Source organism: Octopus bimaculoides, chromosome 2 (assembly GCF_046866305.1).
Source record: "Octopus bimaculoides isolate indiv1 chromosome 2, ASM4686630v1, whole genome shotgun sequence".
NCBI lineage: Eukaryota > Metazoa > Mollusca > Cephalopoda > Octopoda > Octopodidae > Octopus > Octopus bimaculoides.
In genome coordinates this window covers 104,313,654-104,336,194 of record NC_142929.1, presented here as the reverse complement: position 1 = coordinate 104,336,194, position 22,541 = coordinate 104,313,654, and the positions used below count along the sequence as shown (strand labels likewise).

Here is a 22,541-nt window from a genome sequence, read left to right as displayed (position 1 = left end):
CAAAGTGCAGACAGCTGGCGGGGTGGATACTGAGGACATTCCGTACAAGGGATCAAAAAGTCATGTTGACTCTATGGAAGACATTTGTCCTGAGCCGCCTAGACTATTGCTCTCAGGTGTGGTCACCACACAGTGTCAAACGGACAGCAGAACTCGAGGCAATTCAGAGGCACTATACAAAAAAGATCGCCATAGTCCAGCAGATGAACTACAGGGAGCGACTGCAGGCACTAGGTCTCTACTCCCTGGAACGCAGGCGGGAGAGATATGTAATAATATACATATGGAAAATACTGGAAGGACTGGTGCCGAACTTTGGCATCAAGTACTACAGGAATGCCCGCATGGGTCGCCACTGCATGGTGCCAAAGGTGCCGTCCACTGCATCTCACATAAGAACAAGTTACTGCAGCAGCCTCGGTTTCAGAGGACCTCAGCTCTTCAATGCCCTGCCAAAACATTTGAGAGACCTGCAAGACACGGATGTGGAGGTCTTCAAGACAAAACTCGACGCTTTCCTCTCCACGATACCAGACGAACCAATGGCTCGAAATGAGTCACAATTTAGGGCAGCGATGTCAAATTCTCTTATACACCAGATATGCCATCAAAACTCTTGATTGGACTATATCAGGTGCGGAAGAAGAGCCATGCAAGGAACGTGAAGAGAGCAAAGCATAAAGACAGAAAATCACGGTGGTGCTCCAGCATGACCACAGCCACTTGGCTGAAACCCATAAATAAATAAAAATAGATATACATATATACATACATTCCCAAGCGTTATACTAATACATCCATTTGTTGTTTGCTCCACCTGTCTGTTGTTTTTTCGTGAATTTTCCCATATATATATACATACATATGTATACATACATACATATGTATACATACATACATACATACATACATATATATATATATATATATATATATATATATATACATATATACATATATTACACACACACACGCATATATATATATATATATATATATATATATATATATATATATATATATATATATATATATATATATATATATATATATCCACATACATATATACATATATATACACTACATATGTGGAAAATCGGTGTGTTTATTTGTGGCATTGTTATCTAATTCCTCCTACATCATTTTATTGATTTTGATGAAACTTGACACCTGGGTAGAACTCATATCTGGAAACCTCATGACACTTAGATTGTTGAAAAAATTCGAAAATACAGCTCCTGGAAGGGATCTTTATATCTACCTCATATAACTAATTTTTTTTAAACATCCAAGGGAAATAACCCATAGCGCCTGCAGAATATTTTTCTTAAACACTCAAGAGAAATACCTCATAGCACCTGCATTTACAGTTGTTAGTTTTTAGCAAAGCGATCAATATTTGATTCTTACGATCAGCGGACCTAATTCTGCATTTCACTACTCACAGTTTTCAACAATATTACTTTTATACTTTATTTGACACATGAGTAGAAGTCATGTCTGGAAACCTCATCACATACTTAGATTGTTGAAAAAAAAAATCGATAATAGTTGCCAGACTTTGATGCCTGGGGATGCTTCAGAATATTCTGAGTGGATGCTTATTCATAATAATGCTGAAGTGGAATTTCAAAATAAGTGTATCACTGTAAATCTGAGGGTGCACCATTGAAGAGTCAGGGGACAGTGCTGTCCAGTGCATCCCCTTGGCAATGTGCATTCTCAGAATCCCTAATAACTTGGAATAAAAACTTCTAATTAAGTCATTTTATTGTATGTGACATTTACAGACAATGCTTTCTCAAACCATCAAGCTTGAAGAATTGGCTGTTTTTCTACTTTTTTTTTGTACATTAACTATTTCTTTCCTGAAATTTATCACTGTATGCACTCTTATGTAGGTGATATCCACATTTCTTCAAGTGGTCACAACCAAGATGCATTTCATCACACCATGCCAGGAATCTCTGTTCCCTATTAACTTTTGTAGGGCTTAAGTTTCATGTTGCATGTCTCTGTCAATAGCATCAATGTAGTTGAAATCTCTGACATATAATACCTGATATGACCTGTTCTTCTGCACAATAACAGCAGCCAGCAAATTCTGTGTAGATCTTATTCATACGAAACTTCACCATTTCTCAGTAGATATATATATATATCACCCTTTAACAGAAGCTTAACAAACATACCCAGTAAAAATAGAGAATATAGTTTCAATTGAAAGAAAGAAATTCTGCCTTGAACCGACAGGCTCAAGAGTCAAGTGTTTAGGCTGAAAGTACAAGACTGCCCCTGAATAAGATACCAGTTCATTACAGGATGCCACACCTAGGTGCTACTGGTACTCATTTATAGCTGAGTGTGCTACAGTAAAGTGAAATAAAGAGTCTTGCTAAAGGGCTAAATGAAACAATATGCCACCTGATTTGAGACCCAAACCCTTGACCTAACAATCCTGAGCCTAATGCTTTTACCACTAAACTGTGTATTTTCACTGATCTCATTTAATTGTATTAAAAGCAGACACAACATTACACCCTCAATTTTCAGAAAAAAGTTCACAGGTTATAGACCCTGCACTTCCACAAATGTCAGGAATACTGACTCGTACTATGTAACCAATGGTTCTATATAAGAAACAATGGGTTTTCTAACACACACATACACACACCTGCATGCACATACACACATGGATGCACGCATGCACACAGGCATACATACACACACACACACACACATGCATGCATACACATACACACACACACACACACACACACACACCACACCACACTACACACAGAGGACTCATAAAAAATAATAAAATGAGAAATGTTCTCTGCCTGATAAACAATCTTTGATATGAACATGACAGAATTGCAAGCTCATGCCTGTTATAAATTTAATACTTTGTGTCATTGGAAACATTAATATTATGGATTGTTAAAGCCAAATGAATTTGTGATCAATGTTTAGAAGGATCAACAAAGTACAATCATGAGTCTAATATTGGCCCCTTGTGGGTAATAAAAAAATAAGTACAATCATGAGCCTAATGCTTTCACAACTAAACTATATTTTCACTGATCTCATTTAATTGTATTAAAAACAGACACAACATTACACCCTCATTTTTCAGAAAAAAGTACACAGGTAATAGACCTTGTACGTCCACAAATGTCAGGAATACTGACTTGTATTATGTAACCAATGGTTTTATATAAGAAACAATAGGTTTTCCAGCACACACATGCATGCACGTGTATGCACACACACATGCACGCACATGTATACACACATGCATACACATGGATGCATACATGCATGCACGTATGCACATACACACACAGGGGACTCATAAAAAAAAAAATAAAAAGAGAAATGTTCTCTGCCTGATGAACAGGCTTTGATATAAGCATGACAGAATTGCAAGTTCATGCCTGTTATAAATCTAATACTTTGTGTCATTGGAAACATTAATGTTATGAATTGTTAAAGCCAAATGAATTTATGATCACTGTTTAGAAGGATCACCAAAGTACTGACTGGAAGCCTCTGTTGTTGCACGCCTACATGAAGTATCAGCCAAATCTCTCTCAAATCAAATGCAGCTGTCTTAAATAAGAAAAAGACAAATTAGAAAAATTAGTAACAACTCATATAAAAGGTGGAATGGTCAAGGCTGGGATCCCTTTGATCAAATGTCTGCTTATTCAAAGCTGATATGGAGCAAAGCAACAAAAACAAATCTTGACTCCCAACAGTTATCGTTCCCTTGACCATAGCCAAGCCATGTCCTTCCTTTATCATTTCTGTTGCAACAGTAGTTTTGCTACTTCCCTTCCACCCTTCCTTCTTATCCCTTAACCGTATGATCATAGGGCATTCATTGATGATGTTGCAACCAAATTTTGGTACTTTTCTGTCTTCTTCTGCCTTCAGTGAGTCAGAGAAATTGAGGTCTGGCCTGTCCACTTTTTGATGTTAACCTGGGCAACAACCAATCTGTTATGAGTTCTGGTCTAGCTGTCATCATCATGAATGTATCACGGGCAAGTTAGCTTGGTGGTACCCATTCCTCACCAAGCTGTTAGCCACAACTGTATGCCTCTACCTGAGATGTGCATTGTCTCTAAACACCAGACTGTTAACCTAACCAGGTTGCTCTGCTCTTGCCAGTCACCCTTTGGAATGCCTTACTTGGAGTCTTTTGCTTACTGGTGCAATATTAACATCATCTCACTTGGTTTAGCCCACCAGCTGAAGTTGGGTACTGAGGTGTGGCACCAGGGGTCATCAAGTGAAAGATTAGAAGTTGAATGAGGATCAGTGATGCCTGCCCACCTGACCATCCCTGGCAACGTGCATTTGTGAGATGCCAAAAAAGGTATTATCTCTATTCAGAGCCTCCTGCACCCCATCTGTTTCCCTGTATCTGCTTATTATAGAAAAGATTCAATTAATTGATTTTATTGGTGTCATCATCATCATCATCATCCTTTAACGTCCATTTCCATGCTAGCATGGGTTGGACATTTTGACCAGAGTTGACAAGCTGGAGAGCTGCACCAGGTTCCAGTCTGATTTGGCTTGGTTTCTATGGATTTATTTTTATGGATATATACTCATCATCATCATTTAATGTCCATTTTCTATGCTGGCATTATAATACCAGCATAATTATGCTGGTATTATAATAACCAATAATAAATATAGAGTAAAATCGTTGTCATCCAGTCTTGCCCCTTTACAGGTGCTGCTGCCACTCTTGTGCCAGTGTTGTGTACATAAAAAGTACCCAATGGTTGGCATTAAGAAGGGCATACAGCCGTAGAAACTGTGCCACAACAGACAATTGCAGCTGGCCAACTCCTGACAAACCATCCAAACGACGATGATGATAATGATGAGAAGCAGCGTTGGATTAACCATTAAGCAAAATAAACATGTGCTTAGGGCAGCAAGAGAAAGAGGGAGGGCACCACCAATGGTAAATGGTTTACGGCACAAAAGAAATTTCTATAAACTTGTTAAATAATATTCGAAGTGGTTTCTAATTATAATTCCGAAGTGTTCATGGTGTCATAGCGAGGATATGGTCAATAACTTATGACAATGCAAATATGAATAAAGTGAAAGTATATCAAAATAAACATCCCACTCTTAGGTTTGTTTCACTTTGAAAAATAAAAAAATTATTTTATGGTTTATTATTGTTTACATTTTGAATTACATATATATAGGGGGTACCAAAATCTTCTAAGTGCTTAGGGCCTCTATGGGCCTTAATCCGGCCTTGATGATGAGAGTCATATGAGTAAGTTAGTTATTGAGTATATATTCTTTTCAATGAGCTATGAAATTAGACCATTGCAGTAAAAAAGGGGCACTGTGGGCGTCTGTTTCAGAAGACTTAATATATTGGTTAGCAACTGACAAATTGATATTTGACACAGACACACAAGTATGTGCGCACATGTCACATACCCGATACAAACACTATCAGCTGTAGCAGTTATACTGTGTGCGTGCGCATCGCGCGCACACCTATATATATATTTATAAAATTTACATAACTTTACTCATTCCTTCGTACGTGTGTTATTTTACTCGGTCTGTGAATTTGTGGTAAATTTTCTCATATATCAGTTTATATACTTTTTGTCTTCGCATTCTTTTACAGCATCAGTACCTATATTTTCCCCTTTAAAGAGTATTTTAATGCATTTAAATAGATCGATTTATAAAATATTAATACAATCTTATATAAGCGGGCCCAGAAGTTAACTTATATGACATATAGCATAGCAGTCAGGTCTCCCTCAAACCGAACCCTACTATCCTACACTTTAGAAAGGACACAATGAAAAAAAAAATGATGTCACGGTTTGAACACTTTTCATCATGTCTCTTTCACTGGGACTGGCCTGGACCTAAACAACGCCCAACTATCTTATACAGTATAATTATATTTTTCACTTAATTTTTTTTTTAATTAATGATAATGTTTTCTTACAGCTGCAAAAGGTATGACTGTCACCACAAAAAAGGGATGAATGTATCTGACTTTCAATGCATGCTTTTGAATTTTTTAAAAAAGAGACAAGGATGGTAAATAAAATTAGTCGGCATCAACCAAGAGAAACCGCGGCGAGAGCCCGTCTGCTTCAGTTACCTTGATCATATTGCTTTCACATTATTTTAGAATGTAGCATGTTTTTATTTTTTTTAACTATAAAGTTTCATGTTTAAATTCTTTAATTTATCGTGCTGAAATACTTTTTCCAGTTACTTCATTTCAATTTTTTTTTTTTTCACGACTGACCGGAGGCTTTCTTACTACCCCCTCCCATATGTATTTATATAATCTCGATGCTTAACTAAGTTGGTGTCTATAGGAGTGTTTCGTTTCAAGTAAGTAGTTATCAGTTCATTTTCCAAATGACGTTCAAATGAAGACCTATGCAATATAATGTTGAATACATTTCAAATTTAGTGAAATTTATCTGGAGTATCATAACAGTTTCAGTTAAAGCTCTGAAATGTATATTCTTTTCACATGAAATATAATTATGCAATTGCTATTTCGCTCCTAACGGCTACAATGTTTAAGGTGAACCGATTTGTAATTGTTCCGGATAATTTGGGATTAATATTGGGAGAAAAAATTTAAATGCGATAAAACAAATTTAATTCAACAAAAGCCTAAACTTGGGATTTTTTAAGAGCCTGAAAAATCTCTTTAAAATTCAATGTCTCACTTGCATTTGTTATTAGGGTCCCTAAAAGAATCGGGTAATCGAAATACTTGAATCGGATGAAATATTTCTCGTCAGTTTGGCTTTATGTTAAAATAAACTTAATGGCTTGCTATGATTAAAAGGAAACGGCTATCCATTATTTTAAAAGGTTGATAGTTTTTATAAAAGTACATGCAATACTCATTGGACCCCTGTCTTTATAAGCCAACAACTATTATATCTTAATCACATTAGTGATAAATTTGAAACCTGATATAAACTGTTTAGACTAATACTGATCTTCCGATCTTTATGTTTGGGACATTTCCGTTTAATAATCATTCACAACACATCTTTTTTACTAAAATCATTGCAAAGTGTACTTTATAAGGGACATTTGGTAAATATTCAATCAATTGTACATTAGCATTAACAGCATTTATAATTTGAAGTAAATTAATCGTTAATAAATATCGAAAACAATTAGTGAAAGAAGTTTAATTGGAAGCAGAATGCCGTTTAATTAATAGTAAAACAGTTTTTAAAAGTATATTTTTATTTACGTAAAACCCAATCGAAGACGAAATTCTAAATATCTCGTTCTTTTGATTATTCCCGCTTGATTCTTCTCGGGACCCTCTAAATAGTATTACCAATATTTTTTAAAGCAATTCTTACGTTTATTTCTTAGGGTATCTATCCCTATGACTTAGGAAACTGTTATTTATCTTATCCATTTGATAATTTTTTGGCGGGGGATGAGTAAGCCACACTGAAGAAATGTTATAGTTTTATGTCATTTAAAAGAACAAGTACAATTATTACTGCAATTAGTTTATAAATGCACATTATTATTGTCTAAGAATGGTAGAAATTACGATACGCAAAAGTAAATCGTTTTCGCTATTGCTGAAAATATCTGTTGGGAACTTACATTTAAAAAAAATATCTTCAGTTCACTTGTTATTACGCCGCATCCTCAGCTAACATTGATTTTATTTATCTATTTTATATTTCCCTATCATTTATTAAATGTGGCAGATATTGCAGTTGAGGTCCATCAATGTAAATATTGTATATCTTACAACAAGCACCATAAAACAAGGTATTTCTTGCTTTGCAGTTCGCCGCATTGCAAGCATACATGTGATATTGTGTATTTGTTTGGCAACAGATTCGGAATTAGCTCAATTGTGCATAAAAGTATTCTGTTATGATGATGCTCATAATGTTTTTATTGAACTCCAATGGTTTCCAAATTTTTACCTGAACCATAAGGAAAAACGAAAGTATTCAATACTGAAATTTACCGTAAGAAAATGAAAACATTATGTTGTCTACTTTTTCTTTTATTATAAAATATAATTCAATCGAGAAACACTTATCTCAATATTCATAATACATATCTCAATATTCTATTCATATTTCTTCGATATAAATAAACAATGTGACTTTTTTTCCACACTAGTCCTAATTGAGCATACCTACGTTCAAAACTGTTCAACTTGTGACTGTCCCATCTCTTCCTAAATCGGACTGACATTGTGTCGTTTTCCCCCACTTCTTTTAAGACTGTGGTGATTGATTTGATGGAAATTTGTTTAATAGTTCTTATTATATATATTACTAAATGTATAGACTCCGTTTTGACCCGTCTACAGGTTCATTGTTGTGTATAGTCCCAAATCAACTGTGACTGAGAAATGTTATTACTAGTTTGTGTAAAAATTGAGTTATTTTTAAGTAGCAAGCAAAACTACATTATTGCAGAAAATTGAACGAAAAAGAATAAGATACCCAAGGTTTTCTATTTGTTACGACTCTGTTTTATTTATATATCTACCGTTACATAAGCTAACATATTATTCTTAAGACAATAGCGTGTGATTTGAAGGAGTTTTGGCTACTATTTCTGATACTTTGAGTGACCTCACGAATGGTCCCTTTTGAGAGGCACTTCGAAATCAAATCTGAGAGTGGTATTTTGTGGCGACTTAGTGGTGAACTCTTAGTGTACCTAATATCTACTTCTATTATTTCATGTTATGCTTCTTAAGTTCTTATTAAAGGTGTAAACACTACGGAGTCGTGTTTTCTTCATCTAAATGCCATGTTTCATGTTGGAGTGAAAACGGAACTGCGTCGGAAAACCTTGACTTTTATTCTAGTTAATTCAAAAAAGCATTTCTAAGATTTTTACAAAGTAGTTTACTAATTATTGCGAGAGCGAGGATTGTTTATGGTACACGTGGTTTTGGGTTCTAGTCTTGATGGGGTTTGACAGATATTTAAAAAAAAACAAAATGTAAACCTACAGGTTTACCTAATTTACCAACAAGTTCCTTGTGTCCACGAAAACCCGTGTCGTGCCTCGTACTAAAAAAAAAATGTAGGGTTCTGTTTAAGATGTAGTACCTATTTAATATAGAAGTCGGCTTTCTGTAAATATTTTAGTTGTCTAATATTGTATTAGAAAATTTAATCTCGACATTCTTTCATTTTATGACCAGAAAATGAAAGAAATATTTACAGTATTTGTTAATTTCGAGGTGGACGTGTCGGATACCTTGCCCCAGCTATAGATTTCTGCTTTCAACAACGGAAATTACGATTTTGTACCCCCCACCAAATGCTAACCCCAACTAATTTTCAGTTTTTAATTCATTTTTATAATTAAAAAAAAATTTCCTATTTAAACTTTTTTTTTCAATGTCGATTACTAGCAATAGTTTCCCGCTTTCATTTTATAACCCTAAACGAAGGAATACTAAGGTTATATGTTCTCCGAGATTGTTTGTAAACAGTTAAGATATCTGGCGATGTTTGACAGTAAACACAACAATTTTGTAAGCTCCTAACAGGAAATGACGTTTTAAAGCTTTGTTACTTTAAAATTCTCCGTCAACTATTTTCAGGTTCCCACTGTTTTTTTTCCCTTCGGTGTAATTTAGCTTCATTCTTCATTTCGTTTGTTAAGAGAAATAATTACTGTAGAAAATCCTTGATGATATTAGGAATTGAATTGAAATATTGGGAAAATATTGTTTATCCTTTTATGGTCAATAGTACTAGAGTGGGGATAAGCAAATTTACTTTTAGATCACAGAAAAAAAAAAAAAGAATGCAAGAAGCTGTAGCTGTCTCTTAAAAAAATAATTTGTGGATTTATCAAAGGAGGAAGAACAGCATCTATGATCTTTTTTCTGCCAATCTTCTGAGATTGTCTACGACCCATGTAGACCATGGCAGGATTTGAACTCGGAATGCAAAGAGTTAGAACAAATACTGTGAGGTATCCTTTACGATACTCTAATGGTTCTCTACCAGTTGACTGCACTAGACTGGTACTTTATTTATTAACCTTGGAAAGAAGGCATAGCTAGCCTTGGAAGTATTTGAACTTGGAGTGCTGTGCAGTATTAATTTACCAATAACAAATGACTGCCAATTCATTCTTTGGTCAGTTATTAGGTTTTATACATTAACAGCTCTCCATAATTAAAAGGGCTGGAAGCTAGATTCTAATTTAACAATTTTTGCGTGGCGTTTTGTGATGAATATGCTTCGTTTTTCTCTTAATACAGGGAACCTTACTTTTGTGATTAAGGACAGGAACAATGACTGCAAAAGCCACCAGTGTGCTGTCCAAAATTCGGATTTTAATGAAAAGCAAACAATTTGTGAATGAAATTGTTCATGCATATATCATTCCACACCAAGATGCACATCAGGTAAGTGAAAACTATTAGTAAACATCCAGCTTTAAACACCTTTACTCCTGCATCTTGCAAATCCTTTTCTTAAGCATTAATGAAATTGAAACAGTTGTGAAAAATACAGGCAAGTATATAGTTTAAATTATATGTATGTATAAGGCAGCAAGCTGGCAGAATCGTTAGCATGCTGGGCAAAATGCTAGCAGTATTTTGTCTGTTTTTACATTCTGAGTTCAAATTCTGCCGAGATTGACTTTCTCTGTCATTCTTTTGTGGGTCAATAAAATAAGTACCAGTTGAGTACTTATGTCGATGTAATCAACTTACCTCTTCCCAAAACAGGCATATTTATTTACTGTGAAGTTTCATGTTTTATACAAGTTGTTTAGAAAACAGAGGAGTTCCACAATTTCTTGTTGAACAACCTGCACAGATAATTTGCTTATAGTGACCAAATGTTTGTGCTGTATATTAGCTTGATTCCACCTTCAAATTGACATTGCCTGTACAGGTGCATGGGTGCGAAGTGGTCACATGTCTAAGTGTTCACTGAGCAACATGAAATGAAGTGTTTTGCTTAAGAACATTACACATTACCTAGTCTGGGAATCAAAATCACAATTTTATGACTAAGTGCATAGCCTAACCATTAGTTTCTATTCCAAGTTGGTACCCTGTTAGGTTTGGTTTTCTGATTCCAGTCTTTGCAAACTTCACACTATTTATCACTATATCAGTAATTATGGCTTTAATAAGGGCAGTAGATTAGCAAAATCAGCAAAGCAGTGGACTAAACTGTTGCAGTATCCAGTTATATTCTGAGTTCAATTTCTGCTTAAGTTGACTAATCTTTCATCCTTCCAGTGTTGATAAAATAAGGACTTTGGTTGATAGGATTGACTCCACTCCACTCAGGATGTTTTGTATGTTTGAACAATACTAAACACAATATATCATTTATTAAAATTTATCCCTTGGTAATTGACTAAAGAATATTTTTAAAATATGGTGACACAAGAGTAATTTGTGTGTATGTGTTGAAAGTATAGCTCAGATAAACAGGTGTCTACTGGTTTCTGTTTGAGTTAATCTAAACTTTTCCTCCAGAAATTCTCTAGATTTGGGTCACTCTATGCAGTATAACTTGACTGGTTGAAGATAGCGTGTAAACTCGATGTTTACACATGATCTTGTTAAATAGTTTTGATAGAAACATTTTATACTGTGGTTTTTGCATGGAATGGACAAGCTATTCCTTATGGACATCATGACAAGCTTTTCTTTCTCTTCAGTCATATTCTTACACATGGCAAGCCATAGTATGCTGGCAAAAATTTGGAGAGGTTCTATATAATGAATATCATAAAGCACCCCAAAATCATAATAGACTGATTCTCAAGTGTATCACATTTGTGTGTTAGCTGTCGCTATTCAGTTACTGCAATGTGGTTATTCTGACACATGTATGGATCTGTTGTGATCAACATGTTTGCTGTAATGAATTCAATGACTTTTGATGTATAACTTATTCTTGTTGTTATCTTTCTTATATTTCTGGAAATTTCATCTTCATTTATTTATGTTGCATATTAACAACACCAGCTCAAAACATTAGTTTCCTTTTTTTCCACATATGCAATTTGAATTGAAAGCAAAACAAACATTACGAACTGAAGCTATAACAACAGATTGGAATAATCTGGTGACATACTAGCATGGATGCTGATAACAAATTAAAGTAGTGATAGTCTACTTAAAGGATGGAGAAAATAGGATTTGAACCAATAACTATCAGAAGTTCCAATTCTATAAAATCTATAGTTATTTGTATACTCAGTAGTAAAGTGTTTTGCTTATTACAATACATATTTTGGTTATTGAGCCTTGTCCTTAAAAGTTACTTATACATAATGTTTGCAAACATTGTAAACTGTGAATCCCCGGTTATTGTTGTAGTATGCTGTTTGATTTTCCAGTATTTTGTGAAAACCTGTCTGGCCATGGGGAAATATTACCTTGGTTGGCAACAGGAAGGGCATCTGGCCATAGAAAATTTGCCTCAGTGAACTCCATCTGACCCCTGCATGCATGGAAATGTAGGTGTTTAAATTATATCTACTTTTGACTGCCAAATTTGTAACAAAAAGCTTATATAAGCTATTTGAATTAGAACATTGGCTTTTTGATTGTGTATCTAGTCTTTTCGAACATTTTTTAAAAATAGAATAATGTAAAAATCGAAGAATAGCATAAAATAGCATAAAAAATAGATTGAAACTGAATTTAAGAAAATTAAAATAAAATATATAAAGTAGAAATTATAGTAAATAATTAGAATCATGAGAAATATTTTTTATGTTTTTTTTTATTTGTTTGTCATTGGACTGTAGCCATGTTGGGGCACCATATTGACTGGTTTAGTAGTAGAAATCAGCTTTAGTACTTATTTTTAGTCTGGAACTTATTCTATTGATTTCTTTGCCAAATTGCTAGGTTTACAAGGATGTAAACAAATCAACATTGATTGTCATGTGCTGGTAGTGGGAAAACAAACACATATGTATATATATTTTTTTAATGACACAGGCCTCCGCCTGGGGTGTAGCCAGCCCACTTATGCGTACCTTCCTTCATTGGACACAAAACTCCACTTGCGAAGACCTGTTGAGGCAAGTGAAATCGGAATTGAAATCGAACTAAATTTGACGACTGGCACCCATGCCAACATCGTCTCCTTCATTGGACACGAAACTCGGCTTGTGAAGACCTGTTGGGGCAAGCGAAAGCGAAATTGTGATGGCACCTGTGCCCAGCGTCGCCTTCCTGGCACATGTGCTGGTGGCATGAGTAAAGACATTCGAGTGGGATCGTGCCAGTGCCACTGGACTGGCTCCTGTGCAGGTGACATGTAAAATACACCATTTTGAGCGTGGCCGTTGCCAGTACCACCTGACTGGCCTTCGTGCCGGTGGCATGTAAAAGCACCCACTACACTCTCGGAGTGGTTGGCTTTAGGAAGGGCATTCAGCTGTAGAAACTCTGCCAAATCAGATTGGAGCCTGGTGTAGCCACCTGGTTCACCAGTCCTCAGTCAAATCACAACCCATGCTAGCATGGAAAGCAGATGTTAAATGATGATGATGACTGTTTCCTTCTATCAAATTCATTTGAGGGTATAGTAGAAGACACTTTCCCGACGTTCCATGTAATGGGACAGAACCTGCAACTATGTGGTTGCAAAGCATTCTTTTTAACCATACACCCAAACCTGCACCTATAGTGTCTTGTCTATCTGGCCTTGTGTGTGTGTGTGTGTGTGTCTGTCTGTCTGTCAAGTTATACTAAAAACAATTTAACATTAAGCAGAAGAATTACTCAATATTTTTTTTAGTAGAGTACATGTTATAATTTTACAAGAAGTGAAAAAAGCAGTGAATTTCAAGTTTTAACCTGCTAGCTCTCTATTTTGACTATTTAGGTGGCGGGCCAAAGCTTTGAAATCACTGTCACTCCTCTAATAAAGTGAACTAATATTTATTTAAAAGTCTGTTAGAAAACTTTAACCCTTTCGTTACTGTATTTATTTTGAGATGCTCTGTATTTCTTTCAATTACTTTAAATATAACAAATAATTTACTAAAATAACTTAGTTATCATTCAGCTAGTGTTAGGAACATAAATTGTGACTAAGGTTTGGTGGAAGATTTTAATTCAAAACTTATGAAAACAAGACATTTGTACTACAGAGCCAGAGCTGGTTTCAGCCGGGTTGGTAACGAAAGAGTTAAAATGGTAAATAGGAAACCTCTACAACATCACTTGATCTAATAACAAACAAATTTCCCCGAAACTATACATTTTCAATGTTACTAAAGAGCACATAGGATAATGTAGCTGAAAATATGCTTTCTGGAAGTAAGGGTAAGATTGTCATTGTTTTAGTATTCAATCAGGGCTGAGCTGGAACTAAACAAATTGGCAGAGGAGTGCAAAAAAGTAACTTCTTTTGTCCTCCAGCTTCCAACTTGTGATTTGGTCACAGGTTTTTGATTGTTCTGATCAAGAAAACTTAAGGTACAGCAGTAGGTAGATGAACGACTAAGTGGGATCAACATATCTGTTGTTCCAGATACACCATATCTGTCTTGCTGAGGATCATCCTTTGATTGTAATTTTGAGGTAAAGGAGGGAGATATTCTCAATTTTTCAGTTTCCTAGATGTTAGATAAATCTTTATTCAGCAGTTTCTGTTTCCAGATTTTTGCACACAAGAAATTCTAGCTGTTTAAGGTATTCATAAAATTAAAGATTAAAAAAAAATCTTCTTGTATCTTGTGCTTTGCTTTATTGTTGCTATTATGTAACATATTCATTAGTGCATATTCAGTGCCTTTATTGAATTTCACCAGGAGTCTATATCTTGTGTCTCAATTTTGCATTTTATATTTCTGGAATCAATAAAATAAGCACTGGGTGACCTAGGTTTGGTTTAATTGCTTACAACCCATTCCCAAAATTGATGGTTTTGTGCCAATGTAAAAAAAACAAAACTAATGGAATGTTTTTTTAACTTGATTTCAGAGTGAATATATTGCACCGTGTGATGCCCGGCTTAAATTTATATCTGGATTTACAGGATCTGCAGGTGAGTATAGTTTTATTGTGAGTGTAAAGTGTATGTACAGATGTGTGTGGGTTTTGCTACTTGATTCAAGTCTGTATAGTCACAAACTCAGGACCATGTCTGTGTTAAATTAGTATGATGTTACATTGGGCTTAGATTTTAAGTTGAAAGATTGAACTATATAAAAGATTATTTCTACTGATGGACAATCCTTTCAGAATGTCCTTTGTCTACTCTTTCATTGTCATTTATTCACACAGTGTATTATTTGTTTCCATTTTATTTCTATGCTATAGGAACTGCAATTGTAACGGACACCAAAGCTGCCCTTTGGACAGATGGTCGTTATCATCTTCAAGCTCAACAAGAAGTGGATGAAAATTGGGAGATAATGAAGGATGGTAAGTTTCCAAACTTAAATTTAGTTTAAACAATGAACTTTTTCCATGAAGCACTTGTCTCTTTTTTTAATTTATCTTTTCTCTTGTGAGAACAATAGATTAAACTTTATCTGTTTTTATACATATTTCCATATATTTTCAATTTCTGAGCAGTTTTTATAGCTAAACACATTTCTTGTGGCTAATCACTAAACTGTAAAATAGAGAGTGAAACCTTTTTATATTAGGTAAATTTAAAGTGGTGAGCTAGCAGAATAGTTAGCACACTGGGCAAAATGCTTAGCATTTCGTCCGTGTTTACATTCTGAGTTTGAATTCCTCCGAGGTCAACATTGCTTTTCATCCTTTTGGGGTTGATTAAATAAGTACCAGTTGAGCACTGGGATCAATGTAATCGACTTGCCCTTACCCCTAAAAAAATTTCAGGGCTTGTGCCTATAGTAGAAAGGATATTAGGTAAATTAGAAACAAACAATTGTTTATTTCTTAGGGCACAGTACAATGGTTGACCTCATGACTAACCAGTAATCCAACATCTTAATTTTGCATCTGTGTAATTTTTTTAATCTCAAGACATCAGTTATGATTCTGTTATGGATATCAAAATGAGAATACACTGGAGTAATTTTCTGTTGCCTTTACTACATAATAACTCGAAATTGTTGCAGCTGTTGTTAAAGCAGGTAAGCAGATAATGTCAAACTCTAACTCAAATTGGCACTGTCCTGTAAATTTGATAAAGTATTAGGTCATCGCATAAATAATGCATATTTTTTTCAATTGCATGAACTAAAAGTCGAAGGGGGATGAGATAAACTACCTGCATCAACTTACTAAAAAAGCAGGTAGTAATTTTACTTAGTACTTATTCTTTGTGCCAGTTATGAAGAGTGCATGTTATGAAGTTATGAAGTTCGATTCTAAGTTATTTTTTCAAAGCTGTAATGGAAATGACAAAGGAGCATCTTTGGCATATTTTGCTTTATGAGTTCAATAAAGACAGTAGCGCAACGGAAAGTGTGAGGAATATTAATGCAGTATACGGGGATCGGACAACAAGCGTGAGCCAGTGTCAGTGGTGGTTCCAGAAATTCCAAGCTGGAAACTACAGCCTAGAGCCTCGTCCTGGAAGGTCTGTAGAGCTTGATGAGGATGTCCTGCAAACCCTGGTGGAACAAAATCTCATCGTAACTGATGAGAAACTAGCAGAGAAGCTTGGATTTGGTCATTCAACCAGTTATTCAAGTCAGCACTAGAAGAAAAATGACCATCTTTCTTTTCAAGTTGAAAAGTGTTCTTCCATCAGGTTAATGCTCGGCCACATACAGCAAGGATGACATTCCAAAGGCTGGAGTTGTTTGAAAGGGAAATGATGCCCAACCACCATAATCGCTGGGCATGCCCCATCTGATTATCATTTATTCTGCAGTCTTCAAAATCATTTGAATGGAAAAAATATGAATTCTGTAGATTAGGTCAGAACAGTACTGGAGGAGTATTTTTCATTACGGACAAGTGAATTTTGGAAGAGGGTCTTTGCAAGTTTACCAGATAGATGGAAGTGCATTGTAGAAAACGGAGAGTATATCTTAGATTAAAAAAGAATTTTGCTTATCTTAATCTTGAAAAATAAAAGAATAAAAAGACCACATTTATGGGATGACCCAATACAATATATATCTTTGATTTACTAATCTGAATATAAAAAAGTCAAGCACAGAGAAATCTTCAGTCCTTGTATGAGATACTCAACATTCCTTGCTCCATTTTACTTGGTAGTAGCAGAAATAAAAGTGAATGATAGTACAGAGCGCAAATTGTATTTGGGGTTTCATATGCTAAAATCCAAGACTTGTCAACCTTATTGTCATGTTGTCTTATATGGACATCTGTATGTTGTGTTTCTCATCAATACAATTTACTTTCAAATAGCTCAGGCCACCTGACTGTCATCACCATCTAATGTTGGCATGGGTTGGATGGTTTGACAGGAGCTGGAAAGCCAGAGGACTGTACCAAGCTCTTGCTTTGGTATGGTTTCTCTGACTGGATGCTCTTTCTAATGTGAACTGCTTTACGAAGTGTACTGAGTGATTTTTTTTTTTATGACATCAGCAGCAGTGAGATCACCAAATACTTGCAAGACAATGACCCTTCTCGAATGAGAGAGGAAGTGTTATTGAGGGAGCTGGTTTTGTGCCAGGTGCTGAGAGGTTAAACTATTATATAGAGAAAAATGGGTGTCTTGCTGAAGAGGAGGTACATTGGTTACCCCAGTTGGAGAGAGAGAGAGAGGGAGAGAAAATGGTGAAGATATGGCAGGGTCTACTTTCAATGTACAAGGAAGTGAATGTAAGCAGAGTGGTGCAGAGGATTGGACAGGGCAAGTGATTAGGGAGTTCACGAGAGTGTAAAAGAACTGATGGGAAAGGAGAGTAGAACGTGAATGCAGTGAGTGGTGGACATGGGTATATAGCAGAGTAGCAGGATAGCAATGATATAGTTTGCAGGGGAAGGACGAGAGAGAGGGAGAGAGAAAGAGAGAGAGAGATGACAAAGCGGTGTTGTGGCTCAGGAGTGGGTGGAGGAGAAAGAAGCATAGAGTATGATGAGATGTGGTTTGGTACAGGATGGGGTGGCAGTTGAATTAATGTAATGTGTGGCTGGAGAGCACATATCTCTTTAAAATTAATAAGTTGTTCATTAACTTGCTGTACTAGGATTAACTATTAAGCTCTTTGAAGCTTTAAGTAAAAGTGAAATTTGGTTGTTGGCTGGTTTGATTTATCTGCTGTTTTTGTTATTGAGAAATCAAAATATTGTATGTTAGCGCACACCACATATTGGTGTTCATATTTCAGAGTTTGTGATTTGCATTTAATTTTTAGATGAAGTTGGTGTATTTATAACATTAATTTCAAAGCCATGAACGTTATTGTGTTATTCCACTGAAGGAAGAAAAAATTTAGCATGAGAAAAAGGCATTTGTAGTAAAACAAGAGTTCAATCAGCCATTCAGTTTATTGAATATTTTGCCTTTTCCTTACTGTTATGGAGAGAACTATATAAAAAAAAAAAATACAAAAAAATCAAAAATTACATTGTGAATAATTTTACTATCTTAAATGATAGATATATCTAGATGATATATATATAAATATATATATATATATATATATATACTTAATGCATTTAGAAAGTAATAAATGTGATTATTTTTCTTCTATTAATTTCCAGCTTTGTTCCTGTTTAAAGGAAAGTTTTGTTTTAAAATTCAAGTCATTCATTTTCATTGTTATATATGAAGAATATCTTTCTTTCCAGGTATTCCTGATACCCCAACTAAAACTGAGTGGCTTGTAAAGGTATGTTAAGTTTAATTTAATCTAATAGATATTTAATATAGCCATCTTATTAATGTGTCAATGAGACATAGGTGAGAATATAAATGTGACTATGAGAACCTTATGGAATTTTAACCTGTCATCATCATCATCATCATCGTTTAACGTCCGCTTTCCATGCTAGCATGGGTTGGACGATTTGACTGAGGACTGGTGAAACCGGATGGCAACACCAGGCTCCAGTCTGATTTGGCAGAGTTTCTACAGCTGGATGCCCTTCCTAACGCCAACCACTCAGAGAGTGTAGTGGGTGCTTTTACGTGTCACCCGCACGAAAACGGCCACGCTCGAAATGGTGTCTTTTATGTGCCACCCGCACAAGCCAGTCCAGGGGCACTGGCAACGATCTCGCTCGAAAATCCTACAGGAGCCAGTCAGGCGGTACTGGCAACGGCCACGCTCAAAATGGTGCATCTCATGTGCCACCCGCACAAGAACCAGTCCAGGGGCACTGGCAACGATCTTACTTGGCTTGCCGGGTCTTCTCACGCACAGCACATTTCCAAAGGTCTCGGTCAGTAGTCCTCGCCTCGGTGAGGCCCAATGTACGAAGGTCTTGCCTCACCACCTCAGCCCAGGTCTTCCTGGGCCTACCTATTCCACGGGTTCCCTCAACTGTTACGGTGTGGCACTTTTTCACGCAGCTATCCTCCTCCATTCTCACCACATGTCCATACCAGCGCAATCGTCTCTATTGCACGCCACAACTGATGCTTCTAATGTTCAGCTTTTCTCTCAAGATACTTACACTCTGACGGGTATTCACATTGACATTACACATCCAACGGAGCATACTGGCTTCATTCCTTGCGAGCTTACGTATGTCCTCAGCAGTTACAGCCCATGTTTCACTGCCATGTAGCATGGTTGTTCATACGCATGCGTCATACAGTCTGCCTTTTACTCTGAGTGAGAGTCCCTTTGTTGCCAGCAGGGGTAAGAGCTCTCTAAACTTTGCCCAGGCTATTCTTATTCTAGCAGCTACACTTTCAGCGCACCCACCCCCACTACTAACTTGGTCGCCCAGATAGCGGAAGCTATCGACTACCTCTAGTTTTTCACCCTGGAATGAGATAGAAGTTGTTTCCTGTTTGTTTGCAGTCTTTATTGCACCTGAACATCTGCCACAAACAAAAACTAACTTGCTAGTTAACCTGCCTTTGATGTTGCTGCACCTCTTATGTGTCCATAGCTTGCACCGGGTACATCTTATAGAGTTACTACCTACTCCTTTTCTACATACTGAGCAGGGCCATCTACCTGAAGGGGTTTGTGTTTTATCTACCTTCCTACTTAATAGGATTTTGGTTTTAGCTAGGTTGACTCTAAGGCCCTTCAATTCTAGACCTTGCTTCCACACCTGAAACTTCTCCTCTAGTTCTGATAGTGACTCCGCAATTAGGGCAAGGTCATCAGCATAGAGGAGCTCCCAGGGGCAACCTGTCTTGAACTCCTCTGTGATTGCCTGGAGGACTATGGTAAATAAGAGGGGGCTGAGGACGGAACCTTGGTGGACCCCTACCTCTACCCGGAATTCATTGCTGTACTCATTTCCAACCCTCACCTTACTGGCAGCATCTCTGTACATGGCTCGCACAGCTCTCACTAACCATTCTTCTATCCCAAGTTTCCTCATTGACCACCAGATAAGGGATCGGGGGACCCTGTCAAAGGCTTTCTCCATGTCAACGAAAGCCAGGTACAGAGGTTTATCCTTAGCTAGGTATTTCTCCTGCAACTGTCTCACTAGAAATAAGGCATCAGTAGTGCTTTTACCTGGCACGAACCCCAACTGCATCTCATCTAAATTGATTCGCTCCCTAATTAGTTGGGCTATGACCCTCTCTGTAACTTTCATAACCTGATCTAACAGCTTGATGCCTCTGTAATTATTTGTATCTAAAGCGTCACCTTTACCTTTGTAGCAGTTGACTATGATGCTGCTACACCAGTCATTGGGTATGACTCCTTCCTGTATCACCTGGTTCGTAATACGGGTGACTAGGCTATAGCCAACACTGCCAGATATTTTGAGCATCTCTGCAGTGATTCCTGATGGGCCGGGGGCTTTCCCGGTCTTCATACTCTTAATTGCTTTATCTACCCTGGTACTATCAACTCGGATAGCTGGTCCCTCTATTGGGTCGACATACGGCAGGCTCTCTTTCTCCCATTCATTCTCTTTATTAAGCAATCTATCGTAGTGGCATCTCCAGACCTCTTTCTTTGCATCCTCATTTAATGCAAGCGTACCATCATCCATGCGAACACATTTCTCTCCTACAACATCACTATTCTCTCTCCTACACTGTCTTGCAACACGAAATACCTCGAGTCTTTGGTCCTCACGGCGCAGAACATTGGCAAATCTTTCCTTATCTGCTTCCCCTCTGGCTAAATAAACCTGTCGCCTAGCCTCCCTTCTGGCACATTGGTACAATTCCCTGCTACCACCGTTCTTCCAGTCCTTCCAAGCCTGTTTCTTTTGTCTAATAGCCCTGTCTACCTCCTTGTTCCACCACCACGTTACTCTGGGTCGGGAGGGGACCTTACACCACCCACAAATCTGGTCGGTGGCTTTCAACAGGTTGTCCCGCAGAAATCTCCAATTGTCTTCCACGTTGTATGATGCTATATCCCCTTCTATTTCGTTAAATGCTTCAAATGCTTCAAGTAACTTGTCTCTAAGTCTCTGTCCGTTTGGAGGGTCTTTAAGCTTCCACACCCTTCTCCTCCAAGCCTGTCTAATTCTGGGCACCCATTTTGCCTTGATCCCAAAGTCGCTAACTACTAATCTATGTTGTGGGGTACATTCTTCGCCAGGGTAGGTTTTGGCATTTATAAGCCGCCCTCTTTCCCTATTTCTGGCGAGGATGTAGTCGATTTGGCTAGAGTGTCTGCCGGAGCGGTAGGTGACTAGGTGACTGGCAGGTTTCCTGAAGTTGGTATTGCAGACCATAAGATCAGATGCATCACAGAACTCCAGCAGTCTGGTTCCCTCCTCGTTGCGGGAACCGAAGCCATAGCCTCCATGTATGCCATGGAAGCCTCCAGCACGACGTCCGACATGACCGTTGAAGTCTCCAGCCACAAAGAGAAGGTCCCTGTCACTCGTCGACGAGGTAGTTTGCAAGAGGGTGTCATAGAATTGGTCTTTCAGACCATCTGGTAGCCCCGGTTGAGGTGCATAGGCTGAGATGACAGTGGCTAATCTATGATGAAGAACTAGTCTGATCTTAAGTACTCTGTCACTTACTCTAACGACCTCGATTACCTTATCCACCCATTTCTCCGCTAGAAGTATTCCTACGCCCCCGACCCCGTCAGTGTTCCCTGCCCAGAAAATCTTGTACCTGTGTTCTTTGCCTGTGAGGAACCTCGCAGAACCTCCTCTCCATCTTACTTCCTGGATGCAGCACATATCTACGCGTCTCCGTTCAAGCATCTCAACAATTTCACCAGATCTACCTTTCAGCGTGCCGACGTTGAGAGTGCCAATCCTAACAGTATGGGTGTTGGGGGTGTGGGCCTGTAGCCTGGGAAGGGGAAAAGCAGTGTCGTGTACCTGAAAAGAAAACTTGCAGTTGGAAGAATTCATAAGCAAAACAGTACCTACAACCTGCAAACATTTCTCAAACTTAATGCGCTACCCAAAG

The 22,541-nt window shown here is 37.2% G+C and overlaps 1 protein-coding gene across 15 annotated transcripts in view; it reads left to right on the top strand.

Moving 5' to 3' along the window:
* Positions 1-22,541, top strand: part of LOC106872342 (xaa-Pro aminopeptidase 1) — a 127,320-nt gene that overhangs the window by 81,653 nt on the left and 23,126 nt on the right. For 4 of the 15 annotated variants that reach the window (XM_089347354.1, XM_089347352.1, XM_014919299.3 and 1 more), the window contains exons 2-5: positions 10,325-10,471; positions 15,038-15,101; positions 15,377-15,481; positions 18,806-18,846. In XM_089347354.1, coding sequence (XP_089203480.1) covers positions 10,358-10,471; positions 15,038-15,101; positions 15,377-15,481; positions 18,806-18,846 — 324 coding nt within the window. In that variant the 5' untranslated portion in view covers positions 10,325-10,357. Of the gene's footprint in view, positions 1-5,295; positions 5,318-5,489; positions 5,961-6,361; positions 8,052-9,534; positions 10,200-10,324; positions 10,472-12,412; positions 12,553-15,037; positions 15,102-15,376; positions 15,482-18,805; positions 18,847-22,541 lie in introns of those variants that run through there. The other 11 variants (XM_089347353.1, XM_014919295.3, XM_014919292.3 and 8 more) reach the window with 11 other exon arrangements.